Consider the following 18,764-nt stretch of genomic DNA (forward strand, 5'->3'; position numbering starts at 1 on the left):
TGCGGGTCTTCTATGTGTTAGTGCATCAATCTGCTGCGGGTCCTCTATGTGTGATTGCATCAATCTGTGGCGTTACAACAAGTCAGAGCCGCACACCCCGCCGCCATTCATCCCCAGGGGGCGCGCTCACGAGGAGCCGCCTCGGTCTCCACACAGAGAAGCGCGCTCCAGCAGCCGCCGAGGAGGAGCTGGGCGTGTTGTGCGCGTCCCCGCGGCCGGTGCTGATGTTGCAGAGATGTTGCGGCGTGTCGCAGGCGGCCTGTGATTGGCTTGTGGGGAGGGTGACGTCACATTGCTGCGTTTATAAGGTGTTGTCTGTACAACCACCGCCTCCAGTGCCCGCATCCCAAGCCAGACCTGAGCCAGTATGAGGGAGATCGTCCACATCCAGGCCGGCCAGTGCGGCAACCAGATCGGGGCCAAGGTAGGGGACCTGCCCCAGTGTGCTGCAGGCGGATCCTGTACATCACTGTTATGTCATGACGCAGTCTTATCCCTAGAATTGCTCTTTACTTTTGCATTATCACTAGCTGCAGAAAAGCTTGCATCTATTGCACTGCCTACCTGCTGACTGTCTCCTGCATGCTCTACTGATAGAATCATTGTGCCACGTGACCTTGAAACCTGAACTCATCTTGTGTGTTGGCATTGATCTGTGCCAGCCCCATAGCCTATAGAAATAAGAGGCCATTGTGTCTGCAGTCTGAGGCACCAGCCAGGGATCAGATGCTGGGTGGGCACAGCAGGAGATGCAGCCCAGTGCTGCAGAACCACACCCATCACTGCAGCACTGGAACAAAGGGGGGCACTGCAGCAGGATAGGGGGCACTGCACACAGGGGGCATAGCCTGCTGGGGATTTATATGCTAAATACAATGTGCTCCTGTATGTATCCAGGATAGGTATTTGCCTCTAGCACAGTGATGGCTGTGTTCTCCATAGAACCCTATTGTAACCAGTGTTTTATATGGCTGTCTAGACTCCTGTATCCCTTCCAGCAGTATCCATAAACCCCCCTTTGTTTTGTGTCAGGGCTGTTTCAGTCATATCCATATCAGCTTTTATGTTATAATATTATATTTAGTTGTTCAGCAGGCAGTTGAAGGGTTAAGGCAGTGACTTAATTCCCTTTGATGAGTGTGCAAATCCTGTTTAATTAAAGGGATCTGCAGGCAAGGGAGGTGTCAGCACCATGGGGCAGGATGGGAGGGGACAAGATCCCGGCGATTAGGACCAGGATATGCCTGTGCTAGATTAGCCTGAAGCTGATGCTCAGACACCAGCTATCCTGCAGAGAGGCAGAGCTACAATAATTTTCTGCATGATCATGATCGAAGTCCCAAATTAACTCATGCAGTGCTGGAGCGCTGGTTAATGTATTGTTCAGCTGTACAGTGCCACTCCCTCCCTGCACCAGCTGCCTCTTTGCTCATCATATAGCAGTGTAGGGGGTGATGTCATTGGCGGCCCCTAATTATAATGAAATGCTGGCAGACAAAGAATGGACTGCTGGGAACACGTGTGCACAAGGAAAAGTCTCGCCTTTGTCTGTGCTGATCATAAAAAATAATTATACCTGTATAGGTGGATAAAACAATAGGCAAAGATGTTCGGATTATTTATGCATTATGAACATAGGATAGGTACATCTTCTAGGTGCAGTCCTATATGGTATGATGTCACCTGGAGTGATGTCATGTCTTTGGTGCCAGACGTGAGGCAGACATCTCCGAGGACATCAGCAGGTCCCAGGAGTCAGAAAATGACAATTCCATTCCTCCAGCAGGTCTCTTATTGTCACAAGGGCATGGGGAAGGAGGATGGAGCAGCTGTCGGGAGACATTAGCTTTATTAGATTAATTATACAGAGCTTTAGGCTGGCGGCACAATAGCTGCAATATGGAGAATATAATGGACACTATAGCCCAGCTGGCCGACCTTTGAGAAGTGAAGATGTATAGAGGCAATGCAAAGTTATCAGTACTGGACATATATAAATAAAAACAGCAGTCGTGTAGGCAGAGATTTTTTTTTTACTTTCTATCATCTCATGGAAGAAGACTTTAGCCAGCCACTCCCCAACTTTAGATGGCTGATAACAGGGAACAATAGTTGGCATGCAGCTGCATGGATTTTAGGTATACTGTCATTGTAAAGTACTTTATTTAAAAAATATATTCTGTTAGCTATAATCTACTAATAAAATTAAACAATTACAGTATATCCCTTTGATTGTTATTCAGCAGAAGTTACACAACTCGGTGAAAAATCTCTACAGGGGACATCTAACTGCGGCTTTCTTCCATCTGCGCTGTACTAGCTGTATAGCTGAGAATGCAGATGCAATAGAATTCTCCTCCTTTGTAGATGGCTTCTCTTCCCAAGCCCTCCACATCCTAAACCTAATGGATTCTTTCCATTCTTTAATTGCCGTCTCATCATTGTAATTTCAGCTCCTTTCATCTTTCCTCTTTGTCATGATTTTTTAGCCTCCTCGGCTGCCATGGTGCCCCACCCTCTCCTCCTCGCCCTTAGCATGGAATGTGCTTGCTGGGTGTTGCCAGCACAGAAGCCTGGCTTATGGCTTTGTTGCCTTTTACTGTAATGACCTAGGGATTTCTCTGCAGACAAAGAACACTGTGGCCTGTCTGCTTTAGATGGTCACTGATCATCATTGTGTATCATAGAACAATGAATGCCTCTGTGTCCATTGCTTGTAAAATGGTTAATAAAAATAGAGAAATGATTAAATAATTACTTTATTTCTACATATACTGAGCAGCTTATGGTTTTCTGTTATCAGCCATTTCTGCCTAGAGAGAGGATGACTAATAATTGTCAAAAAATGTCCGTGAAGAAGTCCATGAAAATACCACAAGATTCCGCCAGGAGATCTGCTATTGTTAGTGGTGAAAATCAGTACAAAAGGCAGTGCCATCCATGTGTACAGTCAGATTGTAATGAGAATTATCTAGTTTTCTTTACATATGGGAGATGTAGACATGCTTGTTCCATCAGTATGGCAAATATGGAGCTATAATTCCCATCTTGTTTGGCAGATGTGGACCTGCCATTTCTATCATGTATGGTAAATGTGACCTACTATTCCCATCTTGTATGGTAGGTATAATTCCCATACTATGCAATGGGTGTGGCCATCACGTTATTGTTGTTAATGCTTATTGTTCACGCAACTAAAATACATCTCATTGTATCAGCTCATAAAGCCTATGGGGGGGGGGGGGGGGGTCAGTATGGGACACAGTAACGGATTATAATAGGTCCATTTCGGGCGGTAGCCTGGGGCCCAGAGCTCCTGGGGGGCCCATGGCCACCCAAAAAGACTGATACTTTAAGGGGTGAAATGTCTCCTGGCTACAGTTCTGCCATGATTTGCAAAAAAAATGATGGTTTTTCTACAGCAGTTTTGCACAATTCAGGGCATCATGACATTATCTATCCTGTACTATGAACGCCACGCAAGTGCTGCCATAGTTACAGTGGGTTGGGGGGGGGGGGGGGGCAGGCTTGGTGTAAAGTTAATCCGCCCCTGGTGGAACAGAGCAGAAACAGATACACAGAGAACCCGTTGACAGCTGTAATAAATTATATCTGCCCCTAGTGCTAGATCCACAGCTCAGTTACTGCTTATAGCATCCCCCATGCTGTTGTCCTTCTGAGGGTACGCTATTGGGAACTGAAGGTTAAAGATAGAGTCTGTTGGGGGAGACTAGTGAAAATGCCACATAAAAGTTATATAGTGGCCAGAAATAGTGATACTTCTTATGTACACATATGACAGCTTATTTTGACAAGTTACCTGAAAGAGCAGGCATATTTAATATCCTCGCTGACTAGTCATCAGTAGTCTACATACTGATATATTGTATATTCTGATAGCTGTAACAGCCAGATATCCATTTCAATATTGATCTGTTCGGGAATTGCTTCTTAATAATTTTTTCCAATTATAAACTACAGAGCATCTTCTTAGCTGGGGAACTATGTAGAGTTTTGTAGAATTAGTTCAGAAAACCCTTCATATGTTTGTTCTTCCCACATCTAAAATGGACTCTTATACCTTATAGAGTAGCTATGTAAACCCCTTTCTTTGTTCTGTTTTCTCCAAAGTTCTGGGAAGTGATCAGCGATGAACATGGAATTGACCCCACCGGAAACTATGTTGGGGACTCCGACCTACAACTGGAGAGGATTAGTGTTTATTACAATGAAGCTTCTTGTAAGTGTCCTTAACCCCTACATTTCACATTGTATTGCTAGTTATTATTCTCTAAGGCTGGTGTTTCTGTTGAAATAACTAGGAACCCTAATAGAATGGTGGTTTGGAGCGCTGGCTGTGAAGATTCATGTGTACTGTCAAAGTTACTGATCGCTTAGCCTTGTATACAAACCCAAACAGACACAGGCTTATGACTTTTCCCATAACATACAAATGATGACAAATGCAGAAGAAAAGGAGAACAACAAAAATTCTGTTCATCTTCCTGATCCAAGTGACAATAGGAAGTGCAGTGTTAACAAAGACAAATACTCTGCAGAATATACTGGGGCATAGCCAAGGCCTCATGAGCCCTTGTGCTAAAGTTCAGCTGCCCCCCCCCCCCCCCATTCAGTGTCCTAGGGACACGTCAGAAGTTTTTATTGATTGGGGTCGGACAAATCAGTAGAACGAGCAGGGAGAGCAGTGTGCTGCTAAAAGCTCTGCTCTGTTTATGAGACAAGGATGGCCCCAAATACTTCCACTGGGAGTCCGTCCAGGTCACGTGACACAGAGTCGGGAGAAGACACGCTATGTGTGGAACACATGTGTCTGAACAACCGATAATAACTTTTTTATGTCTGTGCCACTGCTCCCTAATGAACTGTGCCACTGCCCCTAATAATCTGTACTGCTATTCTCTTCAATAACTTGAGCAAAGGGGGGCACCCTGTAAAGAAGTACCTGGACAGAGCTATGCTGTGTAAGATTTGGCTGTACCACCACACCCTAATATACTGTGCCACCATGTGCCATCTGCACCACCATGCCCCTAATGATCCGCACCACTATGGCCCTAATGATCCACACCACCATGACCCTGATGATCTGCACCACCATGACCCTAATGAACTGTGCCACTGTGCTCCCTAACACGAAATGCACAGTTTAATTCACTGGGGGCGTTCCTTGCCCCCTCAGTGCACTGTCCCACCAGCCGCCACCTTCTTCGTCCTAACCTACTTATGCATAATTATTTATGCATTGGCAGCCAAGTCTACTTAGAGAGTGAGAGTAGGAGGGGACGAAGGAGCCCTCCAGTGCGCAGAGCAGAGTAATTTACTTGTCACGTCCTGGCTCCTGCTCAGCTCTGGCTTCTCTGGTCTGGCCTGACTAAAAATGGAGGCAGTACTAGACACTACTGTACCAAACAGCAAGTACTGAGCAGGACAGGGAGCAATGCACTTTCCCTGCTCTTGCCAGTGCTTAGCTTTTCAGTTGTAAAGGCTTCTTTAGGATGCCAATACAATTGAATACAGAGACTAGACTAAAGGTTCAGCATGCGTCAAGAGAGGCTGGCTGGCATCCCCCTCCAAAGGACCAGGTTGCAATTTTGACGGTTGCAACCTTCATTGTTACACCATTGACAATATGAGAACAGATAGTTGGACATGCAAAGTTTTGTAGCTTGGTGAAAGAGGATTTAGACCATACATACATCGGAATTAGACCATGCATACATCGATTTTCTTTGTCTCACTCCCCCTACTGGAAGGGTTTTCAATTTTGTATAATTTTTGTTCTCTCCAGTGATTAACTAGGGAACTATTTAAGCGGCAAATGTTATTGAATACTAAATTTGTCACATGAAAGACTAAAAAGGTATATTACTGTTTTTCAGCACACAAGTACGTGCCTAGAGCCATCTTAGTGGATTTGGAGCCAGGAACCATGGACAGTGTCCGTTCTGGAGCCTTTGGACATCTTTTCCGACCAGATAACTTCATTTTTGGTAAACAGCTATACCTCCATACTTCTCCTAAAAGAATATATTTGTTATATGCAAAACAAGGTTTATTGTTTTAGATTAGTGAGTGCAGCCATCCAGATTGTCTCTTGTTGCCCCTGTTGTCAGTTGAGATCTGCTGGTGTGTAGCCAGGAAAGGAGCAACAGTGGATACAAGGGATCCCTGTTTTACTGATTGGAAGGAGTCCCGGCAGTGTATCCCCATCAAACCTTTAGAGGTTCTACAATTCAAAAGGAATTAATAATCTTCCAACATATATCAGGGGCAATTTGGGATGCAAACAAATAAGTTAACAAATAAGATGAGGGGCGGTGAGAATTAATTACATGTTGGTAATCACCTATTTTCAGGTGTTAAAGGTGATCTTCTAGGGGTACTCCAAGTGAGAGACATTTTTTGAGTATCACCGGGGAGCGGGTGGATGAAGACAATGACATCCACTTACCTCCCTGGCTCCAGTGCTGGAGTGTCCTTCTCCAAAGGTGATGTTGGCAGGCCCGCTCAGCCATTCAGTGGCTGTAGTGGGGTCCTGCCTCTGCTACTGAATGGCCGAGCAGGCCTGCCAACATTACGTCTCAAGTTCCCTTTAAGATGTGAGCAGCCAGAGACCGGCAGATCGGAGCAGCGTTAAGTGGGCCACAGTAATGAAGCCGGGGAGGTAAGTGGACATAGTGGTCTTCATCCACCCCCTTCCTGGCATGGAGTACCCCTTTAAATGCAAGGAAACATCTTTAAAGACTAGGGGGAGATTTATCAAAGGATGTAAGATAAATCCCCCTATGTGTAAAATCAGTATTTTATAAATTTGCTCACACCCTTGTTGTTTTGTTTCCTTTCCAGGACAAAGTGGTGCTGGTAACAACTGGGCAAAGGGTCACTACACAGAAGGGGCAGAATTAGTGGACTCTGTTCTAGATGTGGTGAGGAAGGAATGTGAAAACTGTGATTGTCTGCAAGGCTTCCAGCTCACACATTCTCTGGGTGGGGGCACAGGCTCTGGCATGGGCACCCTGCTCATAAGTAAAGTCAGGGAAGAGTACCCTGACCGTATCATGAACACTTTTAGCGTAGTTCCTTCTCCAAAGGTGTCTGACACAGTGGTTGAACCATACAATGCAACATTGTCTATCCATCAGCTGGTAGAGAATACTGACGAGACATACTGTATCGACAATGAGGCTTTATATGACATCTGCTTCCGCACTCTTAAACTGGCCACTCCAACCTATGGAGACCTCAACCACCTTGTCAGTGCCACAATGAGTGGGGTAACCACTTCCTTGAGGTTCCCTGGACAGCTTAATGCTGATCTTCGCAAACTGGCCGTCAACATGGTGCCCTTCCCTCGTCTCCACTTTTTCATGCCAGGCTTTGCTCCTCTGACTGCCCGTGGAAGTCAACAATACCGGGCACTGACTGTACCTGAACTCACTCAGCAGATGTTTGATGCCAAGAACATGATGGCAGCCTGTGATCCACGCCATGGACGGTACCTTACAGTGGCTACTGTCTTCCGTGGACGCATGTCAATGAAGGAAGTAGATGAACAGATGCTGGCCATCCAGAGCAAGAACAGCAGCTACTTTGTAGAATGGATCCCCAACAATGTAAAGGTTGCTGTCTGTGACATCCCACCACGTGGCCTCAAGATGTCTTCCACTTTTATTGGCAATAGTACAGCCATCCAAGAGCTTTTCAAGCGCATCTCCGAGCAGTTCACTGCCATGTTCCGCCGTAAGGCTTTCTTGCACTGGTACACAGGAGAGGGTATGGACGAAATGGAATTTACAGAGGCCGAAAGCAACATGAATGATCTGGTATCTGAGTACCAGCAGTACCAGGATGCCACAGCAGAGGAGGAGGGTGAAATGTATGAAGACGATGAAGAGGAATCCGAAGCTCAAGGAAAGTAAGAAGCTCCTCCCAGAGCTAGAGATGTCGATTAGTGTCCCCCCCAAGGTTTAGGAATCCCACTCATACGCATCATGTGTCGCTTCTGAGTTAGGATTATAGATCTGGTCAGGTTTCGAACCTGTACCTCCCATCTCCCTTATTTATTTAGCTCTCCGCTGCCAAAGGAACCTGCAAAAATGAATGTGCAACAGTATGTTATTTGCTCAAGCAAACATGGAGCTTTCTGCTGGCAGAGTCCTGTAATATATTGTGTATGATGTACATCACCTTGCAGGCATCTGCAGCAGGGAACAAACATTAAGGGTGTAGTAGTGCAGGAACAAATGAACACATTGAATACAGAAAAAAAAAAAAGGAGAAAAGTAAAGTCTAGATAGAGTCCGGCAGTGGAATACGAGCAGCTGAAAGAAGTGAACGTGTCTTGGTGAAGTGCATGTACAGTGAATAGGGAATTACGTACATGAAGAAAGACCCAGGCTTTATTCTGTGTCTTTTCATCTTTCTCTTGTACCGTCTGATTTTTTTTTTATGTGCTCTTATTTTTATGTCGGTTTTATTGGATTATTTATTTTTAAATAACAAATAAACTTCCTGCTGTCCAACATGTGAGCGTGAGACTCTTAATTATAGAACAGGGTACTGTGTGTTCACCCTTAATAGCCTGTGTACTGTAAAATATCAGATGATCTGCCCCCAGGATCATTAATTTAGTCTCCCATCAGAGGCCAATGTCAGAAAAGCAGAAATTAGAATCTGTGAAGAACCATTGAAGAGTGCTCTGATGTGAGAATTAAACAAAGGCCTCCTTGTAGTAAGTGCATGACCCTATGTGGATATATATAAATATCTTTTCCTTTCCACTTAGCCTAAAACTAGTTAGTATATGGGGGAGTTCTGTACAACAATCACCTTGCAAGAGGCCATTATATATTTTTACACAGCAAGGGCTGCATGGACATTGCTAATGATGTCTGTGCAGCCCTTGCTGCACGATTATCGAGCACTGTATTAGCCTCAGTAAACAAGGGCCGATCTAGCAGATCAGCACTTGTTTACATTAGTCATCAGGCCGTGTAATATGGCGCTAGTATTCCAGCATTTAAAACTCTAACTTATAGTCTGAGTCCTAAGTTATGTCTGTAGTTTGCAAACTATATTTATTTCTATTGAAACTCTGTAAGAAGAGAAGCTAGCTAATGCCTCCACTTTTGCTGTGTACACTGAAATATAGTTTCCAATATTTACATAAACCTTATAGACTTACTAAACTGAGTTATTTTGAACACATTTTCTAGGTCAGGCTGTAAGCCCCTATACCATATTTTACATTTTACAAGCATAAATCCCATGAGAGGGATGAGAGAGGTTTACATACTGTCAACGACTACCAGGCAGCCCTAAGAGAGGGAGAGGGTAGATAAGTGACAGAAAATTCTACCCTGTGTGAAGTAATATGGTTAAAAATGGTAGCTTCCTGTCAGACAGAAACATAAATGAGCAATGTCACTACAAATAACTTTTAACATGTCATGAGGTATATCAGAAGTTATTCATCACAGTGGGTCTTAGGGTATGTTCAAACTGAGTAAAACAGGCGGAATTCCACGGTGGAACTTTCCGCCGCGGAATCCCCCCTGTCTCAGTGTCCCATAGCCCGTCTATGGGAGAGCACGCGCCTCCGCAGCTGACGCTCTCCGTTCAAACAAGTGCCATGTCACGTCTTTGAGCGGCGGCAATGGGGAAGTGCGCTTTCCCAAAAATGGGCTATGACACATTGAGAAAGGTGGGATTCCGCCACAGAATTCTGCCTGTTTTACTCAGTGTGAACATACCCTTACTGCTGAGACCTGCTCTGATTAGAAGATATAATCAGGGAGAGATTGCGTCAGTACGATCCACTCCCCGGGCCAGCCGCTCCTTCTGTCAATATTTTCTCATAGACTTACATTAAAAAATTTTGACAGAATGAGCGGCCACCCGGGGAGTGGATCTAATCTCTCCCCGGTTTTACATAGTTCCGCGGCCACGTCATCAGCTGCTCAGCTGCGATTGGCTGAGCACAGTTATGCTCAGCCAATCGCGGCTGAGCTTCGGATGACGCTGCAGAGGGCGGCCAGCACTCGGGAAGATCCACTGGCCACCTGAAGAAGACGTCACTGCTGAGGATCGGAGACCGTGGTCGGCACGTGACAGGTATGTATAGTGCACCACACTTCCGGGTACACGGGTGGGGGGTGGGGGGACACGGGGAAGGGGGCCATTCACAGACATAACATACATTACAAAGTTGTATAACTTTGTAATGTGTGTTATTCTGTGAATAATTTTTTATCGCCGGACAACCCCTTTAATACATAAATGCAAAGGGACAAACAATTAAAATCATTTAAAAATACACACATGCCGATTCACCGGTTCCAATCCAACACGGCGAAAACTGACCTAACATGGACTGATGCATGGAGCAGCAACAAAAATCATACAATAATAACAAAAAAATATTATAAAAAAGAAATGTGCAAAATCGCAAATGATAAATCCTAGAAACCACCAAGATACAAGAAAAATGATTTAAGGCACTGGGCCAAGGATCACCTGAAGAAATATCGAATGCAAAATAATAGAACAAGTATTAAGTGACTGCTGCCACTCCAAGTTAGGTCAGACCAGAAAACCCCACGCGTTCCGTCACCAGGACTTTCTCAAGGGTGAAGCTCTAGTCCCTCTTTGCACATATTTATATCAAAAGATAATTAATGATAAAGGACAAGTGTGTGGCGTTTGAATCGACTACTCACACATGAGAGGAGGATCCCAGGACGCGTAGCCCACGCCGGCGTGGCTCCGTCGCCATTACTACCTGATCACATGTCTGATCATGTGAGCGCTACAAAGTCACATGATAGTGACGTTGATTGTAACCCTATGCGCATGCGCCAGAGGTTAACACTCGCGATGCCGAAGGCATCGCTGTGTCAATAGTGGCCACTATATAAAGAGATAAGATAAGATATGTCAGCGCATTTTGACAGAGTGAGCGGCCACCCGGGGAGTGGATCTAATCTCTCCCCGGTTTTACATAGTTCTTGGGGAAAGGATACACATTACCTTTTATTTAGCTGTCTCTGACTGCATTTTGATAAAAAAAATACAGTTTTTGCTGTTGTGAAGTGCCAAAGAGGCGTGGCCCAGGCACATCAAAGCCCTTGACACTTTACTGCAGCATAAAAGTAGTATTTTTAAGCACATTGCAGGCAAAGACAGCTAAATTAAAGGTAAAATGTATCCTTTTCCTAAGAACTATGTACGTTTCCAGGTAACAGATTTACTTTAAGCCTAAGGGCCCTCTTAGATGGGCTGAACAGGTCCCAATAACAAGTGCTGATCAGGTTGATCAGTGTATGTTTAATGAGCCTTCACATGGCCTGCATGAAGAATTGCTGGATCATTCATGCGGTTCAGCTCCGCATCCCCTGTTTACATAAGGGATTTTCTGGCTGCATAAACAATAAGCCAACGAATGATTATTTTCTCATTTATTGTCTGATCAGTGGCCCTTTTACACAGACCAATTATTGGGAACAAACTTTCCTACCAATACTCATTTAGGAGATATTCAGTCTATGTTAAAGGCCCTTAAAGAGGATGTACCATCAGGTACATCCTCTTTAATATGACCCACGGATAGAACGGCGCCGTCATAGGGAAGCTGGTGCCGCAGTCCGTTTTTTGAACCGCGGCCCGGTTCCCGCGCTATCTGTGGGTCATATTAAAGAGGATGTACCTGATGGTAAATCCTCTTTAAAGCACAGTTAGTGCACACAGTTTCTGCACCTTATGAATCAGGAGCACAGTGTTTTTGGTTGGAGGCACTCTTCAGAACACTATACCTAGAAAGTGAAAGTCTATTGCTATGGAGGAGGCCTGGTAAAGTCTAAGGTCACATGTTCCTCCATAAGCTGTATAGATATAGATAGGAATGCCACATATAAATAAGTGACATAATTGTAGTGTTAAAATACTTTTCTTTACAATAGGTAGAAGCAGCTCATGCAGATACTATAGGATCCGAAAGAACACCAGTGAACTGCAACAACTGAAAATTATATTTTTTTGCCAGGATCTACTACACTGTGAAACCTTTTTATCCTGAATCATGGAAAATGGCTTTCCTCCAGATGAGGACATGCTTGGGTTCTGATCTTTATTATGTTATTTATATGATCATTTTTTCACTAGATAATGCAGGGAGAGGGTGGAGTGACTAAGGAGAACAGGGTTGATATAAGGATACAGATAGACAAAACAGAAACCATTTTACATAACTATGAGATTTTATTATCCTTGTACACCTGTTTTCTGGCATACAAAAGTAGTGAATGTTTACGCAAGTCGTGTTTTGCAAGCAAAGAACGTATCACTTTAAAAAAGTGGACAATGGTTAGCAAGAGAAGACGAGGCTTCGAGAAAGTGATATAACTATATAAAGCAGAATTTAAAGTCTGGTGGATGGAGAGTAATGCGCCAAGTTTAGTTTCCCCATGTTTAGTTTCTAATAAACCTGGATCTTTTCCCAACACGCTATAAGACCGGCGTGTGAAATTTCAGCCGTAATACTTCTTAGAAAGATAATTTTTTCCTTTTTTCCAGATCACTCAATTTAGAAGCACAATGAATGGAGAAGTTTCACTTTGCTGTAACAACAAGCAGAACTGATTCAATGTTCTTTTGTAAAAGGAACTTAGTTGGATATGGCCCTCAGATGTCAACAAGCAGCCTGGGGGAAGATCCAGCTCCTAAAGTGATTACAAGAAGGGACGTCTACATGTTTTATTTGTTCCAGTGTTAGACATTGGTAGAATATCCATAGGATGTGTCTTTAATAATTTACAGATAGAGATCCCAAAATTCCCCCAGGTTTTCATCTTGCTTTCCCAGCAGTCCCATAAATAGCAAGTCACATTAGTCATTTAACTTATGTCACCCCTACTATTCTACCACTATGCTATGGGACAACCCCTGTCCTAGGATAATCTACTTAAACCTGTAATGTGTGCTGTAAATACATAATTATGACTGTAAATCTGGATAATACAGGTCTGCAGGATATTATTAAACGGGCTAATCTTAAAATGCAGAAAGATCCTTAGGAGTCTTAAGAAACTCTGAATATCTTGCTGGACACACAAGTTTTGGTCTAACATAAACAATGATGATTTTTTCCTGTGGCTGTGATTGGTGACCAGTCCATGGTTCAGATAATACCAGGGGCATTACGGGGTGGTAGGACTATAGGGTACATTACTAGTGGCAGCAACACAAGCAAGATTCACTTCAGCTTTTCATAGGAGTCTGTCTGATTAATGATTCCCTTCAAGAATACAGTTGCAGATACAGTATATATATAGACTAGCAAGTTCATATTTTCCCAGTCTTATAGAGATAGAGTTTTGATGCATAGGTGTTGCTTACCCCTCCCTTTAAGGGAAACATGAATGTTCGGTCTGAATTAGGAGCACCCCTAGAATACCCTATTAGGCTATATTGAACTTTAGCAAATATTGAGTTATTACATATGTCGTGGGTGCTCAATCGGTCACTTGCTAGATGGTGGTTGGTCAAAGTATAGCTCAGCCTGATGGTGGGTTGTCATGACGCCAGTGCCGTTTGGGCACACAGGTATAGAGGCAAACCTGCTTTTAGTGTAGGATGGCTGGCTATATCCTTTCCCCTGTGGTTGGTGACCTGCCGGGCTGTGAGGGGGTTCCTTGGGTACTTATTACAATGCTCCAGAGTGGATTTGTGACCCACCCAGACTGTCGGTACCGCCACCACAGAAACTACTGTGTAGGTGCATGAGCAATAACCAGAGTACTGTAAATAAACTCTGCTTTACTGTAGAAACACTTTAGTACACCAACTGACAACAGACTACTGACTTGACTAGACCAGATCTGCAGTTTGTCTCAAGTTTGTCTCAAGAGTCCCAACCCAGTTCAGAAATGTGATCTGCTGGAACTTTAGAATAAGAAGAATAGAATACTTGAGAGTAGAAGTAAACTTGTGCCCGTGTTTCGACCTCTGTCGTGATACCACCTATTGCCCTGCAGTGTCAGGTGACCTGTCCTAACAAGGTGACACAAACCCCATTCCTTGTTACCTGAGTTGAGCAAGGTGGCCAAGATTACCTGGTTACACCTGCGTTGCGAGATAGAGTACATAGGCTTCTAGCAATTTTGCTCTATCCGGATCAGTTCCTATAGCTTTAGCATACTGTCTTGCACCTTTAGAGACGTTAAATGGCGTGGGTTGGGGTGATCCCTGACTTATCTTCTCTTGAGTGGTTTAGCACTGCATAGTTGAAATAGTAGTAGCTTTCAAGGAAAGAGTCTTTGCGTCTCCCATGTGTGTCTGCCACTACCACACTCCAGACTAGACTTCACTGGACTTGGTGGGGGACCTGGCAGAGCCAGGGCCCAGCTGGACTACAGCAGGGACCGCCTTGTCTTGCTTCCTCTCTCTACCGAGACTTAGATAAGACTGACTAAGTGTGGGTGACAACTTTCTACAGGGTATGTAATAACTCCTGTGAGTGGTGGAGAAGAAAGTGTAGAAAAAGAAGAGGATAGAGATAGGGGGAGAAAAGGAAGAGCTCTCATTGGCGCACAGATCACAAATAAACAATAACCCCTTGTTCACTACAGCTGTGCAATATACAAGTACAGATATATATATACTAGCAACATCTAGTGGCAAAACTTAGGCATAACTTAAATTCCACTGAACTTTGAGTACAGGGTTTTGCAAGGGGTGTACGGACTAGCAACACCCGTGGTGGGACACCACTCATACTGTAGGATAAGGAAGTGGTCATACAGGGGTCTTGGAATACATTCATGCACCAAAGGAAATTATTCTGGGTGTTACTTTGCAGCTATACAGAACTTACTGCTCTGTTCTGCTACAGTATTAGAATCTAGCATTCGTGTAGGAGTCTATGGATAGTCTTATCTTCCAAAAGTAAGCTTATTCTTACCTGCACCTTAGTCAAGTTATAGTTCAGGCTTCTTGCGAGCAGTCAATGTTCAATTGCGTCTTGCATTGACACTTGGGTTTGTTGCTGTAATACATGCTCAAAAATGTTATTGCATTGTTATATTGCATTGGGAAACCATCCTATTTTAAAGGAAGTGTGTCTTGCTGCCAACAGATCAATCCATATGGCACATTCAGAAATGCTGCAGTAGTGAAACACGGATTAATGAAATTGCAAAACTTAAAGTGTCACTGTCAATATAATTTTCAAACTCTAAATCAACAGTATAAGTGAAATAAAGCAAGTTTGCAATATACATTCATTATTATTTTTGCTGTTATCATACTGTAAAACAAAGCTGAACTTACCAGAAATCCAAGTCCAATCTCCTGAAGGCAGATTTTCTGACTTGTGCTGGTTGAAAGAAAAACCCCCCCAAAACAAACAAACAGACTAAACACAGGAATTCCGGCCAGTAGAGAGCCACAGCTCAATATGTCTATGAGTGACATGTCTGCCTTCTCTCTGTGAGTGCTGAGATGTCCTGGGATACACAAGAATTCCTGTTTTCTTACTGTTTCCTGTCTTTTGAGAAAAAAAGTGTCAGAAAACAGGAAGTGCCGTGTTTTCCATGATAAATAAAAAAAAAAATAATAATGAATGTAAATTGCAAACTTGCTTTATATCACATCTACTGCTGATTAATATTTTGAAAGTTATAACGACAGTGACTCTTTAAAGCATCTGAACAGACTAGGTGAGGGAACTGCACGGCCTTTAATCAGGTGCTCATAGACTTACACACCAGCAATGACAAAATAAAGGATTACAAGTGTATGTCATATAATGCTAGGCACACCACCAAGAGTTACAAAAGAAATGTAACAAGACCCAAACCCAGTTAAAAACATTTAATAATGCTATTTTAGGAAGACACATCCAAAACAAATGGACCCTACAGCCAACAGATAATATAAAGTATGGTGCTTCACACATATAAACACAATGTTAGCGTCAGGTATGGCAAAAGACAGTCAGACAGGACACAGACAGTGAGTCCTAGCTAAACCCGGCCACTGTCCCTGCCTACTTGCCACGGACAGCCCTAGGCTGCTGCGGACAACCACGATGGCAGTCCCTACACTGAAAAAGTGTAACACAGAACAGTGACAGACAAAACAAACACAATGGGCCAGAGTAGACAATCTGGGTCAGCAACAGTCGGGCAGCAAAAGTACAAAATCAGAATCCAATAGGCGTAGTAAAAAAACAGGCAATATGGTCAGGGGCAGGTAGCAAGCAAGAATGGTCAGAAAATACAAAGCAGAAGGGTCAGAACAAACACAGAATAGCAGAAACACAGAGTCAGAAGCAGGCAGAGACAAGCTCAATAACCAGCAAGGAGTATACAGACTAGGGGTGTTATATAGGAGGCCAGGGGTCTGGTCCAGAATACAATTGGACCATCCCCCTGATCTCCAACCACAGGCACCTGACAACAAAACACATCCACTGGCAGGAAAACCTGCCAATCACAGAAAATCAAAACAAGATTAACCATAAAGTGGCCAGACAGAACTCAGCAGGTGAGGTCGGGTATGTCCATGAAATCAAGTGAGCAGACAAAATAAACCAGTGTTTAGACTAATGCAAAATTAAACACAGAAATAGAACAAATACAAGAAAATCAGCAACTTCTCGGGCGCACAGCACGAGCCGAGGGGCGCATCAAGCTCTGCAAAGATACAGTACTGACACACAATATATAAACAAAGCCTCACGACATGTGTATACCTACAAACAATCCATATTGCTAGTGTATTGTCACAAAAATAAATAAGTAGCAGCATTAAGCAAGTGTAAACATATTCTAAACCTCACATATAAAGAAAGTGTCAAGTGCTAGTTTCAGGATTCATGTACTGTATTATCATGCTGAATAAAGGTTACATTTCTTTTGTAACTCTTGGTGGTGTGCCTAGAATTATACGCATATAGCATTATTCTTCTTTCATTAAACTTAAAGCATCAAACCTGCTAGTAAGTGTCATATTATTAGCTCTCCTGTATAGAATGTGACTAATGCCATCCTTCTTTATCATCTATTTAAGGCCTAGTAATTGGCAAAGAACCTGATCCAATTTGGTATAATTCCTTCTAACTGTTTTAGACTGTCCAACCCATGGCACTGCCAAAGCCATTAGCTTGCAGATTATATGTGCCACACAGGAACTGCTTATGCTATACTGTGATGTGGGCCGACTAAGCTGGGCTTGCACTGCACAGAATACCCACCCAGATAACTCTGCATAACAGCACACACTGTTGCAGTACTGTCATGTTTTTTCTGCAACTTTGTGAAATCTTGTAAAATGATGCAATTTTACAGCAAAGGCTTTTTTATCACCTTCTCACCTATCCCTCACCTATTCTCACCTATGGCTGCTTTAGTCGCTGCACAGATGATTCTAAATTAATAGGTGGAAAGATATTTACCACCCATAGCCATATGCATCAAACATTTCTTCAAGACCTTCCTGAATTAAAAATGAGTTAATGGTGATTTTTTTTTAAGAATAGAGCTGAGCACATTTAAATACTGGTGGCCACCGAAATTCAAATGCTGAATGATCGGACTCAAGCGAGGATGCTCAAGTTGCTCAAATTTTTATTGATTAATTATTAGTGAAAACAATTATTTATACTGATCCACTTATATAAAGAGAAGCAATGGGTACTGTACATATAAGGCACACGTCAGGAATAGGGTTAAAGAAGCAGTGTGGGCAAAATCTTTTAATAGCCAGATCAGATGCTCTTCTTACTAGGCTGCCTTCCACAATGTCATTCCTGTCCTTCTAGTAGCCCACAAGTGTCTCTGCTCAGCTTTCCAATTCCCTTTTATATATATACCTCTTAAATAATGTGCAGATTAACATTAGCACCACCCTTGCCAGCCTGCTTATGCACTACCAGACTAGAATAGTTATGCCCTCCTCCAATAAAGCCTTTCCCTTCTCCAGCCTTACAGATTAGAGATGCCTTAAAGGGGAACTCCAGGTAGAGATTTTAAAAAATGAAGCTTCTGCAGAAGCATATAGCATTACTTACCTATCTATCCCAGTTTTGAAACTACCAAAAATCCATTTGTTTTGGGGGTTTTGTTAGTTATTGTGTTTCTGTACTTCCTGGTTGAGCAGTTCCCAGAATGCAGTACTGGTTCCAGAATTCAATGCTTTCCCTCAGCTGTTTATCACAGTCCACAGTCCTTGCAGCAGCTGCTTCTGGCTGGTCAGAGATGGTGAATCACTCAGGGGATTGGGGGATCCAGCCAAGCCTCCTGGGGCATCATGCCCTGCCCCCTGTCTGCATCATCAGCCTGATCTCAGCAAACACACACAATGTGAGACAGAGGCATGGAAGATTTGTCTCCTAAGGTGGGAGAGCAGCAGGAGACAATGTGGATTGGCACAGAAGCCATTTCTCTTCACTTCCTGGATTTCTATCAGCTTCCAGTGTGGCAGAACTGCACAGGTATGGTAATGCATTATATAGACACATCTATATAAATTTTAATGTACTTTTAATAGAAAACAAGTTTTCCTTATGTGGAGTTCCCCTTTAATACTGAAGGGCCCTTTTACAAGGGGAGATTATGCTTGTCTTGGCTCTTCCCTTTACACAGCAGCTGAGTTGTCTGTGAGGCCATTAACCTCATCATCACCGCCTGCACAAGATGCTGTGTGACCAATAGCAATGAGTTTATTGGCTGCACAAAAGATCCAAT

The 18,764-nt window shown here is 43.4% G+C and overlaps 1 protein-coding gene across 1 annotated transcript; it reads left to right on the top strand.

The window, feature by feature from the left end:
- Positions 1-293: 293 nt before the first annotated feature.
- Positions 294-8,538, top strand: TUBB3 (tubulin beta 3 class III). Its single transcript, XM_069966077.1, has 4 exons — positions 294-424; positions 4,132-4,240; positions 5,901-6,011; positions 6,868-8,538. Exons 1-4 carry the CDS (start codon positions 368-370, stop codon positions 7,938-7,940), a joined length of 1,350 nt encoding a protein of 449 aa, XP_069822178.1. The 5' UTR covers positions 294-367; the 3' UTR covers positions 7,941-8,538.
- Positions 8,539-18,764: the final 10,226 nt, after the last annotated feature.

Source organism: Dendropsophus ebraccatus, chromosome 4, assembly GCF_027789765.1.
Source record: "Dendropsophus ebraccatus isolate aDenEbr1 chromosome 4, aDenEbr1.pat, whole genome shotgun sequence".
Lineage (NCBI taxonomy): Eukaryota > Metazoa > Chordata > Amphibia > Anura > Hylidae > Dendropsophus > Dendropsophus ebraccatus.

Bases quoted from the DNA above. Each gene is read 5' to 3' on its own strand.
- TUBB3 (XM_069966077.1), top strand. From the start codon at position 368: ATGAGGGAGATCGTCCACATCCAGGCCGGCCAGTGCGGCAACCAGATC. The intron at 425-4,131 runs GTAGGGGACCTG...TTTTCTCCAAAG, and splicing joins GCAACCAGATCGGGGCCAAG to TTCTGGGAAGTGATCAGCGA. The intron at 4,241-5,900 runs GTAAGTGTCCTT...ACTGTTTTTCAG, and splicing joins TTATTACAATGAAGCTTCTT to CACACAAGTACGTGCCTAGA.